This window comes from Cygnus olor, chromosome 22 (assembly GCF_009769625.2).
Source record: "Cygnus olor isolate bCygOlo1 chromosome 22, bCygOlo1.pri.v2, whole genome shotgun sequence".
Taxonomy (NCBI): domain Eukaryota; kingdom Metazoa; phylum Chordata; class Aves; order Anseriformes; family Anatidae; genus Cygnus; species Cygnus olor.
Window position 1 is genome coordinate 1,721,982 of NC_049190.1, and position 20,705 is coordinate 1,742,686.

Genomic DNA, 20,705 nt, shown 5'->3' on the forward strand with positions numbered 1-20,705 from the left:
TATCCTTCCCAGAAAAACTTACCCAGAACAAGTTAGGTAATGTTAAGGCCTGCATCAATAAGTCTGTAATCACAGAACTTGTATAATAACACAACTTCCAGATGTGTTTTTATGAATTCTACCGTGAATGAAATTAGTAGTAATTTCCATTAGCTGTACACAAATAAATAAATATAATTGTTGAAACATCTAAGTCAAAACTAACAATCCAGGTGACCTTTTACAGTGCGATTATGTGTCAAGAATAGTGATTTCTTTAAATGATGCTGCCAGTAATATTAATAATCTGTTAATCGTGTTGTACTCATGGGCATCACTGGTGTAACACAACTCAATTTGGATTCAGCTATTTGGCATTTTATGTAATGTTCACCTTTTCCACCTGACATCAATACTTGCTCTTTGTGAGCTTAAAGACTCACTTTTTCCTTTTCCAAAGGATGGGCAAGATATTGCTTGCCAAAGTGCACAGTTATAGTTTATTGTTACTTTTTGTTATGACAAGTTCTTAAGAGCTAAGAAAGTTCCGCATACAGGTAGCGCTGAAATATAAACTGCCTTACAGCATTCAGGTTAACTCAGGATGCAGAAGTCTGTGCGACACCACCACATACTTCCATTTCCATTAGCAAGCTGTCTCCGTAACATCAGCTATACACACATCCTTCCTCCAAGAGCATTTAACCTGATCATAAAATACAGATTGCTGAACTTACCTTCAATGCCCATTCGCAATCACCAATGGCTTTTTCATATTCATGCATTTTCAGGTAGGCCTGAAATACGACCAGGAAAACCCAGAGAGCAGAATTAGAATACGTCAATTTCCAAAAACTATTCCACGAACATTAGCTAACTAAAAGAAATTACATTGTTGATATGCCTAGCTATTGATTTTGCAAGATAACTGCTATCTGTTTTTGAATTTCTTTTCCTTTTCACCGGAGTTTGTAATTTAGAATACATGTAATAAAACAAAATTTAAATGATACATATGGATTAGACCAGGCACTAAGAGAATGCAAAGTAAATGTTAACATTCTACAATTATAAAAGTGACCCTTAAAAAAAAAAGGAAAAAGGTAATACATTTAAACAAAACTATACTCCATAATGATTTTCCCCCCATTTATTCTGGGGGGAGCAGGGGCTGACCTGTGCTACCTCCAGGAAGAAGGAGGCATGAATACCTCCCCAAGGACTTGCCCCTGCCAAAGGGAAGGTTCCTGGGAGCGTCAAGTACCTTAATTAAGAGGAAAGAGTTTATACCTCTAATAATCATCCTTGTGCAAGTCTTTCATCAAGCGTGTAAAAAGATTAAAAACTTCAGTCTGTACTGCCTTGCTGTTAACTTGTAGCCACAGAAGAATTTACTGTTGGTAGTATTGTAGCAAAGCAGAACTCACTAATTCCTGGAAGCGGAGAACGGCCACGAAAAACTGCTTGCACTGCACTTTAAGCCTCTCTATAAGGTGGCATATATTACCTTTTATGAAATTCACTTAAGTAACAGAAAAATCCTTTTTGGATTCTATCCTGGCAATGTAATACTGAAAACAGTACACGGGTAGCTCAATTTCACGTGCTCACCTGTGCTCTGTTGGTATAGAGTTCCTGCTTGTCTTTCAGTTTTTCCAGACCTTCAGTGTATCTCTGAATGGCTGTGTCATAGTCTCCTTTCCTGAAGGCATCATTTCCTTTCTCTTTCAGAGCTGTATAACAACACACATGCATTCAGAATAACATATTTTGGCATTTATTTTTGTCCCTAAACGGTGACTGAGGAAACAAGCCATATCCTCCTGTTGGAACAATCATCAAAATTCCAGTCCAGCTCCACTGCAGCTATCTTTGTTAGTCGTTATTTGCAAGGGACCTCTGAGCTCTTCAGTGCACAGGGTGCCCAGCCCTCTTTCAAAGAGGAAACTGAGCGTCTTTGCCTAGCCCACCTTTTAAGCACTGAAACCTTCTCCCTCCATCCCAAACCCTTCTTATAAGAAGGAGATTATGGAGAAGAATAGGCTGCAACGCTATATGAAGTATATAACCCTGTTATATCCCGCTAATTGGCGATGTCCACAAGACCACTGTCTCAGAAAAGCAAATCATTGCTTCAGTGTACCTAAGAATCACATTAACAGAGTATCACAACAGACACTTAAATCATCCCAGTTCCTGCTAGGTAGTTTCTGAAGGCTTTAGCTAGAAAAGCCTTTAGCACTTACCGTTCGCTAAACGTTCATTTCTTTTTCTTCGTTTAGCTCGTTCTTTTGCATCTTTTTCCAAAGCTGCCAGAAAGCCATCTTTGAGACAGAAAAGTTGGTGGCATTTTAGTTACAAACATAAAAATAATTGCTGTATTAAAATTAATCTGTAGATGAGAAAGACGTCATTTCTAGGGGATTTCTTCGTCATTTTTCTACATAGGGAATCTTAAGGGGATATTTCAAAAGTTAAACTGCAATGTGAATGTCACACTACTACACAAAAAGACCATCTTACTTTTCAGGATTTGCATACTTGCCACAAAATAGCTCATGTCTAGATATAAGCTTGTTTCTTTTCAAATTCAGAATACCAGCTTTGTACATGAGGCCAGAATATGATGACAAACTACACCAACAAACTTCCTATTTATGAACAAATGCAACCATACCGGTAGATTTCTAGATGCGACTGAATTCTAAAGAAAAGTTAGCTTGGATTTTAGTGGGAGTGGAATTTGGTCTTGCATGAAGAGCAATTCTCACTCCATTTCTGCTAAAACAGGTGGAAGAGCTGCTAAATGCTAGAGGGAACACCGTCCTACCTGGGTTCACCGCCTCTGCAGTTGACACGTCCTAAAAAAGAGAAATACAGCACACACATGTACACACACAGATACTTCAGTAAAACAACAAAGGAACACGTGGTTAAGTTGCTCAAAGCTACAAGCGCTCTGAAATACCTGGACTGACACATTACGGATATCAGTTTGACGCTTTACCAAGAGATGGCAAGGGCAGGCTTAATTTCTTCCAGCATTACCAAAAAGCTTCCATATGCATCATTAATGAGGCACGTACTGAAATCCAGACCTCCCACATGAATCGGAGCCTAATGAACTTAGCAAAAAGACTCTTGTGTCTTCAACTGGTTTGACTTATACAGCTCAAATCCCTGAAGTGCAAGTAAAAGTTACAAGTTTTAGCAACTCAATACTTTCATCCAGCTTGAATAAATTCAAGGGAAGTACTTTGTGTCATTAGCAGCCTTAAGACAAAGACAACATGACATGAACTAATTCCCAATAAGATAGCTAGGGAAAAAAATTTTAAAAAGGTTACATTCAGAAGAGGTTTTTACGTATTGTTCAATTTTTTTTCTGCTTGGCAAGGTCTGCGAGTTAGCATTAGCTGAAAACACCTAAACTGCATACAGCTTCAACTCTAAAGGGAAAAGCCCTTACAGAAGCCCGTGTGTTGATGACTGTTCTGTTCACCGTAGTCTTGCTTTCTTCCTGCTTGCCGGTCTCCTGCTCACGGAGCCTTTTCTCTGTTTCTGCAAGGGCATTTTCCTTCACAGCTGGGTCCGGAGAGTTCAAGCCTTGAAGTAAGTTGGCTAAAAAAGGGATAAAGGAACCAATAAGGGGATGAAGAAACCAATAAAGGGATAAAGGAACCAACGGCTACCTCCGGTCACAAAGCGACTCCGGGCACCAGCGGGGCCTCGACACAGGGCAAAGTTTTCCCCTTTTTCCCCTTTCCTGCCCCATTTTCCCCACCCAGTTTTTCTCCCGGCGCCCTGCCCGGGGACCCCCGGCCCCCTCCGGCCCGGCCCCGCTTACTGATGTCGTCCACGCGGCGCAGGAAGCGCTGGAAGTCCTCCTCCTGCCGCCCGGGCAGCATGACGGCGCGGTGCCGAGCCGAGCCGAGCCGAGCCCAGTCCAGCCGAGCCGAGCCGAGCCGGGCCGGGCCGGGCCGGGGCCTAGCGGTGCCCGCGGGCCGAAAGATGCGCAGCGTCCCCGGCGTTGTTATGGAGACCGCGCCCCTGACGTGGCGGCTGCGGAAATGGCGTCTGGGGGCGGGGTTCTACAAACACAGGGGCGGGCGGGCGGTGGCGGCCATTTCGCGGCCCCTCAGCTGGCTGAGTGGATCAGAGCGCAGCGGCCCGGGCTTGGTTTCCTCACAAAGTCATCGAGTCGTTAGGGTTGGGAGAGACCTCCAAGATCATCTGGTCCAACCATCCCCACCGATGTCACCCACTAAGCAATGTCCCCAAGCACCACGGCCAACCCTTCCTTGAACGCCCCCGGGGACGGTGACTCCAACTCCCTGGGCAACCCGTCCCAATGCCTGACCGCTCTTTCTGAGAAGAAATGTCTCCTAAATCCCAACCTAAACCTCGCCTGGCGCAACTTGAGGCCATTCCCTCTAGACTGAGGCCTCCTGCTGCTGCTGCTCTGTCAGACACCCACTGGGGCTGCTTTGGCAGAGCAGGCAGGCTGTCTGTCCCGTGGGCAGGCTGTCTGTCCTACTAGCAGTCTGTCAGTCCTGCTGGCAGGCTGTCTGTCCTGCTAGCAATCTGTCCATCCTGCTGGCAGGCTGCCCGTCCTGCTGGGAGGGAGTGCAGCAGCAGCAGTACAGACCCTTCTTTTCTCCAAGGAGCATTTCAGATCCTCTAGCCTGCCCAAAAAGAAAACAGTAAATAAATAAATAGTGAAAAGGGGTTTCTTGGGTCAAAATAAAAGTTAACTGAGGCATGGATTAGCAGAACCAGCCACAGGGAGAGGGGGCCTCTTTTAGGAAACGTGCATGCTCATCCACAGCGATATGCCTGAGCCCTTTGTGCTCTGATTTTTATACCACGCCGAGTGTTTTTTAAAGACACCCTGCAAAGACTTGGGTACAGCGACTGCTTTCTGTCCCTGGGAGGGTCAGGCCCCGGGTTTGCAGGGCCTGGGGTCTCCATTCTCGGGCGGGACACGCAGCCTGCCAGCAGCAAGACAGCCAGAGGATGGCACCATCCTCCAGCACAAACACATCTGGGCAGCTCTCCCAGAGCTGTCATTTCAGACCTCCCTCTGCTTTGTCTCCCGAGTCCCCAGAGCAGCTTCCACGCACCCACCAGTGCGTGTGCAGGCAGACCCCAGCTGTTCGCCCAGCTGTGCTGCCGATGCCGGAGCCCTCCGGGTGATGAAGATGCAGGAAAGGCGATGCAGGGACTGGCTGATCTCCGGCAGCACACACGCCGAGGAGCTCAGGAGCTGCCCAGCCCTCCTTTACACCATGTGGCCCTGCTGGGATGTGTCAGATGCGAGGTTCAGAGCACTCCCTGCATCCAGGTCCCCCCGCATGGGCACTTCACCCAAAGCACGTCCCCATCAGTTCACGCACGAGAGCTTGTGTGGCTCCTACAGCCCGATGGGGCCTTGCCACCATGCTGTGGAGACGCATTATTAGACCCAGAAGGTTGGAGATTGCAGCAATTGGAAGACATCAGCCTCAGAGCATCACTGAGTCCCTGCTGCCCCAGGGTATTTTAATCCCAGACATGGTAACGCAGCCATCTGAGGAGAAGAAAGTGAGAAACGGAGAGGGAGGTGCTCTGGCGAGTCTCCTGAAAGCGGCAGCGTTGCCTAAGACGTGGAATACCAAGGACAGGCCACTGCGGTGTCTGCTGGGCGTGAAATTAGAAATCTCACTGTGAGCTTACAAATCTCAGCCACGTTCATCCTCCTGCCCGTCAGCGCCCCACCGCACTGCTGGGAGGAGAAATGCGTTCCTGGGCTGTGTGTGCCCACAGGGTGCTGAGCTGCACCATCCCTGCAAGCCCCTGGCCCCAAGGGCTGCCAGGAGTTGCCTTTCATGCACATTTAATAAATATGCTTCCTTCTCTCCTCTTGCTGCAAGGCAGCTCTGCTCATGCAAACCTCCATCCCAGAGGCGGGGCTTGGTTCACTAATGAAGCTGTTTCAAATCCAGTGTCTATGGTGTCCAATTAAAAATACCCAGGAGGCAATAGCTATATTGCTGAGATGCTCAGCAGTCTAGCTTGTATTCGTTATCCTAGGAAATCAAGGGAATAAAGCCACCCCTAAGGTCTAAGAGAATAAAAAATGTTATAAATAAGCCACAGGCGAAACAAAGAGCTGGGCTTGTCGGTTCATTAAGTCTGCTTTGGAGGTGCTGAGCTGCAGCAGGCAGATGCGGGCCAGGCTTCCCTGCTTGCCTCTCTCTCCTGTCCCTTGGGTGCTGCATGCGAGCAGCAGCATCGAGCCCTGTGTGCTGATGGAGAGTGAAGCGTTGGGTTCTGCCTCTCCTGCAACAGCACTGCGAGACAGAGAGAGGGAAGGGGGGCACTTCGGAGGGTTTCTGAGCGCTGAGAATTTGCAGATGTACCCCTGCAGATGGGTGGGAGATGGGCAGATGCTGTTCCTGCAGGCTGTCACTGGGTGCTGCAGTCCAGCTGTCCCTGCACTCTGCTGCCAGCTTTGCACTCTGCTCTGCTCTGTTCTCCTCTCCTGCCTCCCGGATACCCCCCTGGGTCAGCGGCCCGGATCCAAAGCCTTTTGGATTATAGCTGTGGCATCTCACATCAACTGCATGAAAACGGCCTTTACTTCTGCCCCTCCCATTCAGCTTCCCATTCTCTCCCCATGCAAGAAGCTGCCGTTCATTCTGCTGTCAGATCCATTGTTTATTCCTCCTGCTCCTCAGGCTCAGCAGGAGGGCTACAGAAGAGAGCAATTTGCTAGCGCTGCATGGAGAGCTGCTGCTCGCTCCCCGTGCCCTTCACATGCTCCTGTAGAGTAACTCCCAGGGCAGCTGCGGTGCTGTTCTGCTGTGGGGCCCCTGCCGTGCCAGTGCCCCCGCACAGCGCCGTGCCCACCAGCTGCACCCAACAGCCAGAGAAGCCCGAGGAGAGAGCTGAAGGACGTGAGCCTCTTGTGGGCAGAACAAAGCTAATAACACGGCTGCGGAAAGTAGAGTTGGGATTCATTTAGCAGCCAGGCAGAGATTTCATTACAGCAAAGGAAATGAAAATCTTGGGTCAGCTGTGCCGTTCAGCTTATGAAGAAGGCAACACCTCTGCTGTAAGCAGATCTGCTTAATCCCTCCCGGTGCGTGTGGCTGTGGCGCCTGCTCCCCGTCTCAGCTCGGTGCAGCCCTGCTAGGTGCAGGATTTTCCTGCCACTTCGCAGCTAACGGGGAGAGCTTACCTGGGGACATGCAGGGCACAGAGCTGCCTTCACAGAAATGGTGCCAGGGTGGTCATGTTGCCATACAGCTCTGTGCAGGAGCGTTTAAAATGAAGTCCTGGAAGTGTTTGCAAGTCTATTCATAAATCTGTATCGGTTTTTATTATAGCTATGGATCAAAACATATTAAGTATATATGAAAAAATATCTGTCAGGGATTTATATCCTATCCAGGGATTATATCCTATTTATTAGGATTGGTGAGGTGCATTTGGGATCACACAGTCATTAGCGGAGTCTACCAGCAACAGAAGGAAACGTCTTCAAGCTCACTCTCCCCTTGCATCTGTTCTCTCCTTGCACCTTCCTGATGTACCCATTACCTTGCTGCAGGCCTGTGGGTTGCTGATGTAGCAGCAGTGAAGCTGGCCTCCCCCGCCGAGAATCCAAGAACCATTTAATTGTTCAGGGGGTATGGGAAGGTGGGGGGCTTGAGAATATCTCCAAAAATTCAGGCAGCGTAGACTTCATTTTCAGGTGGAAATTTCCACTTTGCTGGAAAAGAGCCGTTTTCACACTGATTAATACTTCTGTTAGGATGATCGTGCTTGTACTTTTTATTCCTTCCCCACACAGATGCACTTTCTGCCACCCGTGTCCTCCTTCGTGCTTTGCTTGGAGTCCAGCACAGTGTTTGATCCTGGTTGAATTTTCTGGGTACCACGAGGATGTGAGTGTTGCCCCATGACAATAACACCAAAATGGCCCTGGTGCTTTCAGCCCTGCTGTTGTCCTGCCCTGCTCTCAGCCCAGCCTCCCTGCCTTTAACCGGCGGAGAGAATTACTGCCGCTGGCAGTACCTCTTGGACTTTCTTTGTAATTACTCCCTGTAATTCTCAATCATCTTTGATTTCAGTTTACTTCTGTCCAGATCTCGTCTCATGCAGTGTTCTGGTCCACTCCAGTTGCTTTTTGGTTACCATTATACAGAAATGAGAGACGTGGCTGTTTTCCTGCAGGGTCTCACTGTGCTGAAAACAGTAATTATACTTGTTGGTACTACTATTCAATGGGCATGGACCCTGCTTGAACCCTGATTCTGCTTGAACACCTTTCCCAGCAAATTCCTTTCCTCCAGGAGTTTGGACTCTGCAGGTTTCAGGCTTTTGAACGGTGACGGTGTTTGCTCTGGGGTTTATCAGTTACATCAGCAACAAAAACATTTCCCAGTTCCCGGTGGATTAAAGCTTCCAGAGAGCTGAGCGGGGCTTCCAGACCAACGGCGGGGCGATGGTCCCACAGCGTGCTGCTCTGCCACTGCACACAATTCTGGGCCATTGTCTCAAACAGGGGGTGGGAAACTGTGATCCCTCATTAGCGGACCTGCTCTGACATTTGCCTTGCAAGGAGGAACTGAGAAAGGGTTTTAGAAGAAAATGATGCCAGCGATGCACCCTCAAGCACAGCGTAGGCACGAATCATTTGTTCGGCTGCATTCATTTGGAAATGAAAGCAATAAAGGGATTGGATCTGTGTTGCCTCGGGCTAGGATTCAGCCCCCAGACTAGGGTGTATTCAGAGCCCGAAGATGTGGTTTTCCTATGGAAGCCGGAAGCCACGTTATAAGTTAACATCGATTTTGACTGCTTCAGCCTGCTGTCATTTTCCAAGAGGAGACTGGGACAGCCTTTTCTAAAGCAGTAGCACCAGGCACATACGGGGCCAGTCACAGCAGCTTTGCTCAAACACTGACCGCAAAACACATGGCAAGCTGCGTTCAGGAAGAGAAAGAGGAGTGCTGGCGAGGAAGCAGAAGAGACAAAGCCGTTCTCTTGGGATAACAAGTGCTTTAGCTCAACACACTTACCACTTTTTTTCTTCTGTGAACAATTCTGGCAGCCGTGTACTGCCACGTACCAGAGCTCTCATTTCCCCGTCCACATCTCCTGAGAGATCGGTGCTTAGGACAGAATTGAATTTGGTTATGTTAGTCCAACATTAGCCCAGGCCAGGGCCCTGATCTGGGATGTGATAATGCCACTTTTATAGCCAACACTTGTGCACACACACACACAACACTCACAGCCAGTGAACAGAGCAATGTTTTTATGGGAAACCCGGCTGACTCAGATCCACAGCGGGCATCAAACAGCATTTGTGTGCTAGTGATCTCAAGGACAGAACCCGAGGTGCGACAGAGGCTCAAACTTCAAAAATATTCCTCTTGTAGAGCATTCAGCACTCGGGAAGCGCTGCTCAGTGGAGACACGTGCGGTCAGGTGCTCCTTCTGCACATCAGGGGTTCGGAAAGGCACGCAGGGTGCCCACTGGCACCGTTACGCACCTGGTTGTGTTCCCTGCTTCGCTACAGCCCAGGGCCTGGCTCATGCTGTCGGCATCCCATGGTTGGATGATAAACACTGGGAGATAAACGCGCATGCAAATACAGCCCAGGGAACCCATGCTTGCACACGGGACCTAGCAGAGAGCATCTGAAGAAGAGCAGACGGTAGGCGTGAGCTTTTTTTTTTGTAACTTTTATTTGAACACAGTATTCTGACAGAATGCAAAGTCAAAATCCTCAGTTAGTATCAGTATTTACACCAGTGAGAATGGGAATAAAGGTGGAATCGATGTTTCACTCGGTAAAAAGATTTTTTGTTTTTTCGTTTTTTTAACAAGATAGAAGGCCCCCAAAAGTAGGGAATGCTGGGTAAGGATGTCAATGGAGGGTCTGAGAACAACTATCAAAACAGCCTAGTGTGAAAATCTGGGGTTTGAAGGCTCCATAGAAAAGTGTGAAAATAAAACTCCACTCTAAAAGCTGAACAACTGGATGCACTATTATCTCATCATCTTTACGTATGGTGCAGCATGAAATGCAATCACTCCACAACTAGAAGCTGATCAGTCTGAGTTGCCATATAGATATATATATGTATGGCATGGATACATATATAAACATATACAGCGCAAACGGCATCAGGTTGGTCCCTCTTCAAAAGGTGAAATAAAACCAATGAAGCCTAAGCTACCTTCGGAGCGGGATACTTCTAAATTAAAACAAATTCTTCTCTGGTAAGGGGAACTATAAAAACACTCCTCAGAATGAATCTACAAGCACTGGGTGTCGGGCGGTGTCACGGGAGCATTAACAGCAGGAGGACAGACAGACCCAGGGCTCAGGCACCACGGGGTGACTCCCGCCTTGGGATGATGCTCACTCCAGCAGTTGATAAAAACCCACTGCAGCCAGCAGGGTAATTTCTAAAGACGTGGCTGGGTGGTGGATCGGGCCCTCAGCTGGTTACCTGCTACGACAGAAATGCCACCCCAGGTGACAGTCCCAACTTTCACCCGGCAGGCGCTGACCAGTGCCCCTGGACAGGTTTCTGGTCATTAGCATTTGTTCCCTATCGGCTGCCCAGCTCTCAGCGGGTCATAACTTATGAGGTATAACATAAAGAGGACAACAGCAGTCAAAAACGTCACAGAAATGAGGAACAAGCTGTTGTGGCCATCCCAAGGAACAGAGGTACGTATTGCCTGCCACCGGTCAGTTCTCCACTGCCCCAAGGACCCTCCCCAGCTGCAGACCATGGTGAGTTTTTATGGTGGACTGATTTCTTAGAAAAGAAAAAGCCCTAGGGACCACAGACCACATTTTGCCTTACTTACACCAACACTGCTGTCCTGGGTCAAGCAAAGGCCAAATCTGCCACAAGGCTTTGAAGTGAGGACCTATCCTGCCCTGATGTCCTGCTCGGGATGGGTATTGCATGCGTGTCTGTGCCTGCATATCCAGTCATCCTCCATTTCCATCCCCAGGAGCTGAGGAAAAAAATGCAAAAAACCCCACACTTAGCAAATGACAAAACCATTATTTTCACAGTTTGAAATTCTGCGATGCCACTGGAGAAGACTGCGTACTTAGAAGAGTACAGCAACGAGAGTGGCTCACTTTAGCTGAGCCAAACTGCAGTCTCTCTGCCCCCCATCATCCTTCTGTTTGTCACCTTCGCACATCGGAATGGATGCCATCGTCAGCTCGGTTTTGTTTTTCATTTAAAGGCTTCTGTTCCTCGTAAGAGTTGTTCTCTTTTTTTTCCTGAATAAATTCTTCAAATCTGAACTATCCGCTACACCTTCCACATTCAAACTATGTTGAAGCTTTTTTTTTTTTAATTATTTCAATACTATGACAAAAAACACGTTTCACACTAAAATAGTCACGCACCCACAGTGCACAAGCTTGCAGATCTAAAGTAGAATTAAAAAAAAAAAAAAGAAAAAAAAGAAAAAAGAAAAAAGAAAAAAAAAAAGAAAAAACAACCCCCCCCAGAGAAGGAACAGCTCTATACAACGCGCTGGTCTACCCCTGTACACCTCTGCCTTCCTTCTGCTCAAGCGTCTTCTCACCCCTAAATCTCGGTATTACTCCGTGACTCCCAGTGATAACTCCCACTGCTAAGCTCCCCCCTGCACAATGATGCCGCATCAGCCCCTTTTCTGACTCTTAAAGACATGATCCAAAGACCAGGGAATCAAGGGGAGCCTTGGCACCGCTTTCCAAGCACTGATTGCATGGTTTTGATTCTGCAGAGGACCCACGGACAGACGTGCCCTGCTGGGGCTGCCTTTGCGGGAGGGGGCTCACGCTGCCAAGCATCCTTGTGCTCAGGAACTTCACCCACATGAGAGAAGGACGTTCCTTTTTTTTTTGGTGTTACCACTCCTCAAAAGCTAACTTCATTTTTCTCTAAGTGCAGAAAGTCACTGCTTTTAAATCAGCTTTCTGGGGTCAAAGGAAATGGCGTTTACTGACGTATTAAGGAGAAACTCATGTCCTCGAACATCTGAGATAAGACCAGCCCAGCCCTAACTGTACAATCTCTCTTCTGCCTCTCAAAGCTCTGGGAGGGTTCCATGAAGGAAAAGGGAGAATGTCCTAAAAAAGCAGAGATGATATTTTTCTTATGCAGTCAGGCCCAGGTCCAGCAAGGGACTTACACTCTTCATAAATTTAAGCATATAAGGACTCTCGCCAGCAACTCTCTCATTCCAAGCTAAGCGTGTGTTTATGTGGACTGCTGGGTACAGACCTCGATTGGTGACAAGTGGTTGGAATATCCCCACCCCCCCACCCCCCAAAAAAACAAACCAAAGACCAGCATTACTCTTTTTCTTACTCCAGTAAGAAATAATAATAATAATTATAATTATTATAATAATTAAAAAAGATAAAGGGGAAACTACTGTAAACATCGATATTTAAAAATGTCTCCCTTTGCAAAGCAAGCATGCTGCTAACCTAGCATCTATAGACTGGATTCACTTAAAAAAAAAAAAAAAAAGGCAGCTATTTTACACATACATTTAAACACAACAAAAGTTAAAAAAAATATTTGTCAATTGTAAACACTGGAAAGAACAAAAGTTGGCAAAAATTAACATAAAATTTAAAGAAATGTAGAGTCTGAATACTGCAAATTGAAATATATCCCCCGAAGCTGCAATTTTGGCATTCTTCCTAAAAAAAAAATAATAACCCCCCAAATAAATGTCTAATGTGGAGAACAGAATTCAGCCACAAAGAGCTCAAGACACTTTGCATACTGAACAAATACAAGGTGAACAGAAATTATAACTTATTTATGAGGCTTTACATATTTCAAACTCGACTGAAAAGTATAAAAATAAATTGTGGACTTTGTTCATTAAGGACCATCTGTACCAAGTAGTCAAGCAGTACAGTGGTTATATCTAGTATACTAACCAAGGAAAGAACAGGGTCTTTTTTTCTTTCTTTCTTTTTTTTTCTTTGCCTAAGACTAGTTGATTTTGAGCTCCTCAACGATGTTGTAACTGGTATTTGCAATTTTGCCTATTTGAATATACAGGGTCAGCTAAGCCCCGGTTTGGTTGTGGGTTTAACCCTGTTTTTAAAATGTATTACTTTTTAAAAGCAAGTGCACAACAAATAGAACCTTTCTAAAAATCTTTTTAAAAAAAAGAAAAAAAGAAAAAAAAAAGAAAAAGAGAGAACCCCCCCCCCGTTTATGCATTTTCTGTTTTGTTTTGTTTTTTTTAAAAAAAGGCAACAGACACTAGAGGAATGAGATGTGTGTTGTGTTTCGTGTTTTAAATGCTTGGGTGAAGTTGTTCTGTCATTTTTTTCATCTGTCGCTGATCATGCTTTGCTCTCATTTTCATTTGTTTGTGTGGCTTCGTTTGGGACCGTCTTGACTTCTGCTGGAGGTGTCTTAGTTTCCGTTGCTTGCACTTCAGATTTGTCTTCTACTGGGGTTTTCCTGAGGAAGAATCACCAAAATGGCACAGTTTAGAGACAGAGAAATACAGACCATCTATGGTGAATTAGCGATAAGGAAAGAATATGTTTCTGGAAACATTCGAACATAGCTCCTTGACAGATGCAAAGATAAAACCAACCTCCCGTCCCCCTCCCCTCCATTCCCCCCAACATTTAGCTCTAGGATTTCCCTCCTGCCCTGAGCTGACACACGAGCAGGATCTGGTCTTAGGCTGCAGCAGAAGCACAAGGCGTGCTGCGGTGTGAAATGCCACAGGAACGAACAGGAAACCTCACACAATCGCAAAAGAATTGGATTTTTACCATCACTAATTACGTCACCCAAACGTCCTGTTGGAACAGACTGCCCCTCTAGCAGCGAATCTCTTTTTCTACAGGAGCTCATTCTCAGAATTTCACAGTACGCAGAAGGAAACACAACAAGTGGATTCTGTCAGATGCCTTTTCGCAAGCATACGGAAGGTCAACAGCTTCCCAGGCTACAGCTCAGATTCATCAGCCTGCCTTTGGCACTTCACTGAAGAATGAGAGACGCCTGCCTGTCCAACACTCTCTTCGCAGCCAGAAGCGCCACGTCTCTGTAGCACCCAGCAGCACACGGTGGTAGCTTTTACCCGCAGGGAACTGAAGCGGACAGGGGTTTCTCCGCGCCCATCAAGCTGCCTGCCTCCCTGCAGCCCCGGGGCATCTGGGGAGCCACCAGACATCCCAGGGAGGATCTGGAGCTGGGGGGGCACAAGGCAGTGCTGTGGAACCATCACGTGGCAGCACGTCCCCCGATTTAGGAGAGGACGGGAGCACAGCAAGGGAGATTGGGAGACCAGGGCCTTAGGATGAAGGACAGAGTAAAACAGCATGGGTTTTCACTCCGCTGTGGGAAAAAGCCTAACTCTCGGCTCTGCGATGTCTGCCTGACTTCTCTTCTGGAAGTGTGAGCACCATTCTAACCACAGTGTCAAAGCAAGACGACCCAGGCCCGTGCTTTATTTTGGATGAAATGCAAAGCTGCCAGAACGAGGCAATTTTCCTGGAGAAACGAGGGTGGAAGAAGTTCTAACCAGACCTGTCACTTAGGATATGCGTTCACTGTGGTAGCTGCAGCATAGCTTAGAGGTATCAGCGTGAGCTGCAAACCTGGCTCAAGAGCAGCTACTTAGGTCCTGGCAGCAGTCTAGCTGAGGCAGCGTAGGGCCCCGTGTCACCAACACGCCTTCCTTTGCCAAAGCCCAAGATGCGGTGTGGACTCAGCCTTCCGGGAGCTTCTCCCAGACCAGATCTGAGCTGCCTGTTCAGGAGTCTTTCTAGTTACAAACCACAGCCCCTGCTCAGGCAGGAAAGAGGAGGTGTTCCTTCTATTTGATTCTCTGCCTTTGTCAACACGTGGAGACCACATAGGAAGCCCGAAGGAACGGGGAACTTCAGCGCTTGTGTCCTAAAGAGAGGCTCATTCAGCCAGCATTTTCCAAGCTTCTGCTCTAACGTCTCTGTCACCACCACTGCCCAAACTGGCACACCAAGAGCGCTCTTGTCCGCCATCTGCCTAACAGCTGAGGACCCTGCCCCCAGTTAGCAGGTGGGGACTTCAGGCTTTCACTCTCCAGGTACGGCACCTCCTGCCAAACACCAGGTGCAGACTCATTTCAGCTGAGAAAGGTGGGTCCTGGCCAGAGGGAGTAAGGCTCCAAAGGACTTGTATGGCTGTCCCGCCTCGGGGCGTGCCGGTGCTCTCTGAATGAACCAGCTGGGTATAAAGGTGACCAAGAATGGTGGATGGAGACTTGTCTCTGACGAACCAGGACAACAAAGACACCACCCAGTTCTCCTGACCCAACTGTGAGTGCTCCCCCTCTCCCAGACAGGATCGCATTGCATTGCCTTACCCCTCTGCCTTATCCTGTCCCTTCAAGCACAAACCCAGAGGTATCACAATTTAGTTTCATACAGTACTACCTTCTGCCCTGCCTTACACTGATGTCAATTCTGACTGGCTTCACTAATCTGTTAGGAAATGGAATTTGGGTGGCTGCAGGAACTCAGAGCCTCAGAGAACAGCGCTTCCTTTGCACCAAACCAAACTGTTTCCAATCTCTTTCACAAAAGAATAATCTATGATAGATAAAACTGCAGAAAAGTATAAAGAATCACACGTTTATGATAAATTCCTGGGTTTGTCTTTTCTCTGCTGCCCTGGCACAGCCTATTCCTGCTTTCCTCCTGGACCTTTAAAGCCAAGCCCTGCTTAGTTGGTTTACTGGTGAGTTAGTTTGCTATGGAAACAACGAGATTAGTTCAGAGAACACCCAACAAGAACACAGCACAAGCACCAGTGCACAAGAGAGACAGCACACAACCAACAGAAGATTAAAGGCAGCCATACTCGGTCTTTGCAGGTGCAGCAGGTACAGAGCTGTCTGCAGTGGAAGAAGCAAGCTCGCGAGCTTGCCCGCTAGTCACACTGGCAGGAGTAGTAGTGCCAAGAGCTGCAAAAACATCCTTTGCAAGATCAATGTCTGGTGTCTTGAAGGTCCCTTCGTCCATTTTAAAGTCCTCATTCTGGGAAGGGTTTGTGGTGCTGCCTGAAGCAGCCTCGCTCTTCGCATTGCTTGGGTTCTTGGTTGTCTCTGTTGGGCTCTTCACTGTGCTGGGCTGCACAGTTTCCTTCTCGGGGCTCTTGGTGCTCGAGACCTCCTGCTTGGGCTCTGACGGAGCTGAAGGGCTAGTGAGGTTTGCAGGGGTCGGGGCAGCCGACTTGTTACCAGCTGCCGCTTTGGAGGTCTCGGCCACATTAGCAACAGTGCTGGGGCTGAGCACTGCGCCTTGGTTGGACAGGACACTTGAAGACAAATTATTAGCAGCTGGAGTAGAGCTCGGGGTGTCGCTGAGATCGACAAGGGGGGCCACTTTGGGGGTAGAGGAGGGCGGTGGTGAAGAGACTGAGGCGGCTCCCCCTTTGGCTGGAGTAGCCTGGCCAGGCGACATGGAGTTGGAGTCGGGAATGGCCGCGGCTGGCATGGCAATACTGGAGGTCAGTGTGGTGGTCTCGCTGGTGGGGCTGTTCTGAGCAGTGGCAAAAGTTTCAGTGATAGTGTCAGAGTTTGTGGTGCCCGTAGTTACAGAAGGCAGCATGTCCTCAACGGTAGCTGCGGTATCGGCGGTGTGCCTGTGAAGAGGACAGGAGTAGAAGAGAAATAGAGACAATGAAGCCCATAAACGACAGCAAGGGAAAGGGAAGCAGAGCGTAAGCATGAGAAGGCAGGTGGGTGGCACGGCAGCAGCAGCAGCAGCATGGCATGTGGTTACGACACAAACACAACATGGAGGCAGAGAACGAGAAACTTTTCAGAGATCAAATGTGCAAAGGGTAGCAAGGGCTGGCAGGGACGACTGAAGGACAACTAGGAAGAGAAGGAAGAGCAGAGAGGACACAACCTTCAGGAATGGCTTGTTCACGCAGATTTTGGTTCAAGTCTTAGTCAACGTAACCCCATCGACTTGCAGAGAATCTTCTCTTTTAGCCTAACTTCCCTCTCTTCCTCTTACACCTAACCTTACAAGGAAGCTTTCTACAAATTCCCAAAGCTCGCAGCCTGGTGCCATCTGTAACCATGCAACAACGTCCCGGCGTAGGACCCCTGAATTCTCCCCCTTGTCTTGGCCATATCCTTTTGCCAAGAAGTCTCAGATCTTCATCAGACAGCACAGAATATTTTCTCATACACACACTTAATATATATATACACACACATGTAGCTTTGGGATGATGTTTTCCACCCTTCTGAGCACGTTCATGTCTGCCTATTGTTCTAGATGGAATAAGGCTCACTTCAGGACAATGTCTGACTCTAACTACACTTTAGTAGCCGTGCTATAGCACTGATCAGTGTAAGAAGTACACAGATGAGGCTGGAAAAAACACACAAGAACTCTTACTGCATGAGAAGCCAGCGTGCCTCAGAACACCACCACAGGCTTATTAACTAAGAGAAAACCTTTGTAGAGGAAGGTAACTGAGCTAAAACCCTGGTAAGACAAGGCAAGAAAATCATGACGAGATAAATTCCAGCTATTCTACAGTGCGCCACTTCTGCATTTCTGTACTGCTTGTGGACACGGCCTCCTTTCTCCTCTTGCCTCACACAGACTTCCAGCAGAGTCGTAGGAGCAGTGGGCCCCACTGCTAACCTAATCAAAGTTGGTGAGACAACGAAGGTGGAAGAACCTGACCACATCACCACTGTGGTGACCCTGCTGAAGGAACCCAACTTGTTCCATCAATCCCAAACCTGACCCAAACATTACCAAGCATTTCAGCAGCTTCCTGCAGTGAGCTGCTGCTTTTATTACTCCAGAAGTTCTGGAAACGTACTTGGAAGGCACTAGAACGTCAACAATTTAGGAAACAGTTTAATGTAGGCAGTGAGCAACACTTAAACCTTATCGAAACTCTGTTAGCAGGGATTCACAGATTCAGGTCCTGAACAAATTCTGATACGAACAAAATTTGTAGGTAGTTTTCAGCCCTCCCAAGGAATAATCAGACTTACCGCGCCTCCCCCAACATGCAGAGCACAGCAACTCTGCTGCTGTCAGTATAGAGGGCTACTTTCACCACAGGGTGTTCACATGCTCATTAGACATCGGTAGGGCTGAGCTCAGACAGGATTCAGTGCCATCTCAGGTCTAACTTTTGCTCTGGATCCCTTGCAACAAACCACAATGGGTGCTGGATCTACGCACTGGACCGGACCAGCAGAGACAAGCCTTTCAAGCAATACTGCTTCATTCACCCTCCAGTGCTGGAACTAGGAGTCAATCAGGAAAAAGAGGAAGCGTTTTCTCACCAGTATGTTGGGAATCAAGTACGGAGATTTTACCTGTCTTCCTCTCTTCCTGCCCTAAGTCATGTGCACTAGAGATCAGGGATTAAGGCAACTAAGGGCACCGGACTGACACTGTGCTAAGATTGACGGTTATCAACATACTCTGGCTCTGTCAGTGGGGTGGTCTCATTGGGCTCTGTGTGTTTTCCCCCATCATGGTTGGGGGTCCGCTCCTCTTCAGTCCGCACTTCCACGATAGGCTCCTTGGACTCATCTTTCCTGTAACAAGGGAATTACATAGAAAATGTTTCCCATTCACATTAGGAATCCTCCTGCAAAGACATACTTGAAATACCAATGGTGACTGACAGAAACAGGTTGGCTTGGTCAGCAGATCACTTTTTTTTGTCACCCCTCCTTCCAATTATTAGCTACGGTACAGAAGACCACTATGATGTCTAGCATATGGGTCAGCCACTTGATAGCTACTCAAAGGAACGGGACAAAACCTGAGAAATGTCTGAAGGAATCCCTTCCTGGAAATAAAAAGCAGAAACAGCATGGCCCCAATTATTTTCGGTACCCTCCCAGCAGAGATGGGAAAGCCAGAACTCCCTGAAACACAGTTTCTTTTCTGGAGTTGCTGCTGGGACACATTGCTCAACGGAAGGAGTAAGAGAAGTGATAGCAGTACTCACGAAAAGGCGGCTTTGCCCTCCTCCATGTCTTTGCCCTTGGCTCCTGGTCCAGACTTGCCACATAAGTTGACAGCAATGCACATCAGCAGGCCACATTTGTTCAGGAAGTAGCAGGTGACATCCACAGCCACCAGGAGCAGCACAAAGATAACAATGAGAATGCCTACAATGGCAGCAGTCCCAAGGCCTGATGTAGGGCTAGTGCTGGCTTTAGAGACCAAAAGAGAAAAAAGAAGGCGTCATAGTTAGAAAAAGGCGACTTGGGGCTAGCTATGGCTCAGATTTGGCAATACTTAGGTTGCAAGCATGGGAAACTTAGAAGGCATGCACTCTTTCCCTAGCAGCCACGTGTTATAATTAGTACTTTATCCTTTAGACATGCAGGACAACCTACCTGAAAAGACAGATTCACTGGGACCTGATGGGGCTTATCTAATCTCTGCTGGACTAAAGCCAGGAAAGCAGACTACAGAGAACTCTTCTGCTGCAGCGTACACCCAGCTGGAGCTCTGAACTGCTCCTGCTCTCCTTCACCACCTCACCCAGGCGAAGGCTGTGCCTGGGGCACACAGCGACTGCCACTGTCAGCCAGAACAGGACTAGTGTCATAGCTGGAAGCGAAGCCTAGACTCTGGAGCGTGACGTGCGCTGGTGGGACGCAGAAAGCTGATGAACACCAGCGAGGCCTGAAGGTCGACTAGCCCCTTACATGGCACAAATGAACGCGGTGCAACCAGCTATGCAGCGCACAAGCTTCGTTTTCACAGGGGTCGTGCAAAGCTGCTGCCTGTCTCCCCACATATTCTTGGTCCCAAGCAAGCTCTTGTGTGACCAGGGACTCATGAGCTCTGCCACCTGAGACCAACTTTCGTCAGCATGAAGGAGGCAAAGAGCGGCCCCTGGCAGGGACAGATCAGCGCCTCTCAGGGTTCAGGGATGTGAGCAAGGCATGCAGCAAAGCCGGGACTCACTCCAGGAAGTAAACGAAATTGCTGGAGGAACCAGACTCGCCGAGGTTCTCCCTTCTGCTCGCCTTGCTCTAACAACTGCAGGCTGGGAAGGTCTGCTAGCTTATTCAGTGGGGTGCTTGAAAGAACCTGGTGGTGGCGGATCACCCTGACGAGAAGAACTAGTGGCTCCCTAAGGAAAGCTCCAGGTTAAACCCCAGATCCATCCTCCACTTCCCCTGCCCCCGTGAGAAGCACGTGCTTGCCTCAGAGCACAGAGGGACCGGTGCCAGCAGGCTCCTCAGCAGGTCAGTCGTGAGAGTACGATTTGTACCAATGAAATCTGAAGCGATTCTTTAAGGCAGCAGCCAGGCAATAAGCAGCAAAACCCACAGGCAAGATATGCATGTTCACATGCGCTGCAGTAGAGAATTGGGCCCAAACTCATGCCGCTATCCGAAACTTACAATCTTCGATGATTTCAGTATTTGAATACAAAGGCGAGACATTTGTACAAGGCAAACCTCCAAATTTACAACAGCCAGGGCAATTCTGCACGGCTGCAGGAGCGAGCCCTCTAGAACCAGGTCAGGAAACACCATCTGGGCACGGTGCTGTGCAGGTCAAGCACCGATAACGCTGCCTGTGGTGCTGCCTGGTTGCAGCTTCCCCTGCCAGCTTCCCCGACCAGCATTAAAGAAAGGACACTTAAATAACTGTTTGGTTATT

General features: G+C 48.1%; 2 protein-coding genes and 1 long non-coding RNA gene across 5 annotated transcripts in view; 1 reads left to right on the forward strand and 2 right to left on the reverse strand.

The window, feature by feature from the left end:
• TTC12 (tetratricopeptide repeat domain 12) overlaps positions 1-4,026 on the reverse strand; it is a 20,135-nt gene extending 16,109 nt beyond the window's left edge. The window contains exons 1-6 of one of the 3 annotated variants that reach the window (XM_040534594.1): positions 3,827-4,023; positions 3,449-3,600; positions 2,810-2,840; positions 2,226-2,303; positions 1,591-1,712; positions 717-776 (exon numbers count right to left, since the gene is read on the reverse strand). In XM_040534594.1, coding sequence (XP_040390528.1) covers positions 717-776; positions 1,591-1,712; positions 2,226-2,303; positions 2,810-2,840; positions 3,449-3,600; positions 3,827-3,887 — 504 coding nt within the window. In that variant the 5' untranslated portion in view covers positions 3,888-4,023. Of the gene's footprint in view, positions 1-716; positions 777-1,590; positions 1,713-2,225; positions 2,304-2,809; positions 2,841-3,448; positions 3,601-3,826 lie in introns of all 3 variants that reach the window. The other 2 variants (XM_040534592.1, XM_040534593.1) reach the window with 2 other exon arrangements.
• LOC121058714 overlaps positions 1,589-20,705 on the forward strand; it is a 27,396-nt gene continuing 8,279 nt past the window's right edge. Inside the window, exons 1-2 of the long non-coding RNA XR_005814313.1 lie at positions 1,589-1,599; positions 18,179-18,189. This is a non-coding gene — a long non-coding RNA (uncharacterized LOC121058714). The remainder of the gene's footprint in view (positions 1,600-18,178; positions 18,190-20,705) is intronic.
• Positions 11,262-20,705, reverse strand: part of NCAM1 (neural cell adhesion molecule 1) — a 112,849-nt gene continuing 103,405 nt past the window's right edge. Inside the window, 5 exon segments of the mRNA XM_040534590.1 lie at positions 11,262-13,447; positions 13,449-13,491; positions 15,889-16,671; positions 18,494-18,610; positions 19,030-19,237. Of these exon segments, the coding sequence (XP_040390524.1) occupies positions 13,322-13,447; positions 13,449-13,491; positions 15,889-16,671; positions 18,494-18,610; positions 19,030-19,237 (1,277 nt within the window). The 3' untranslated portion in view covers positions 11,262-13,321.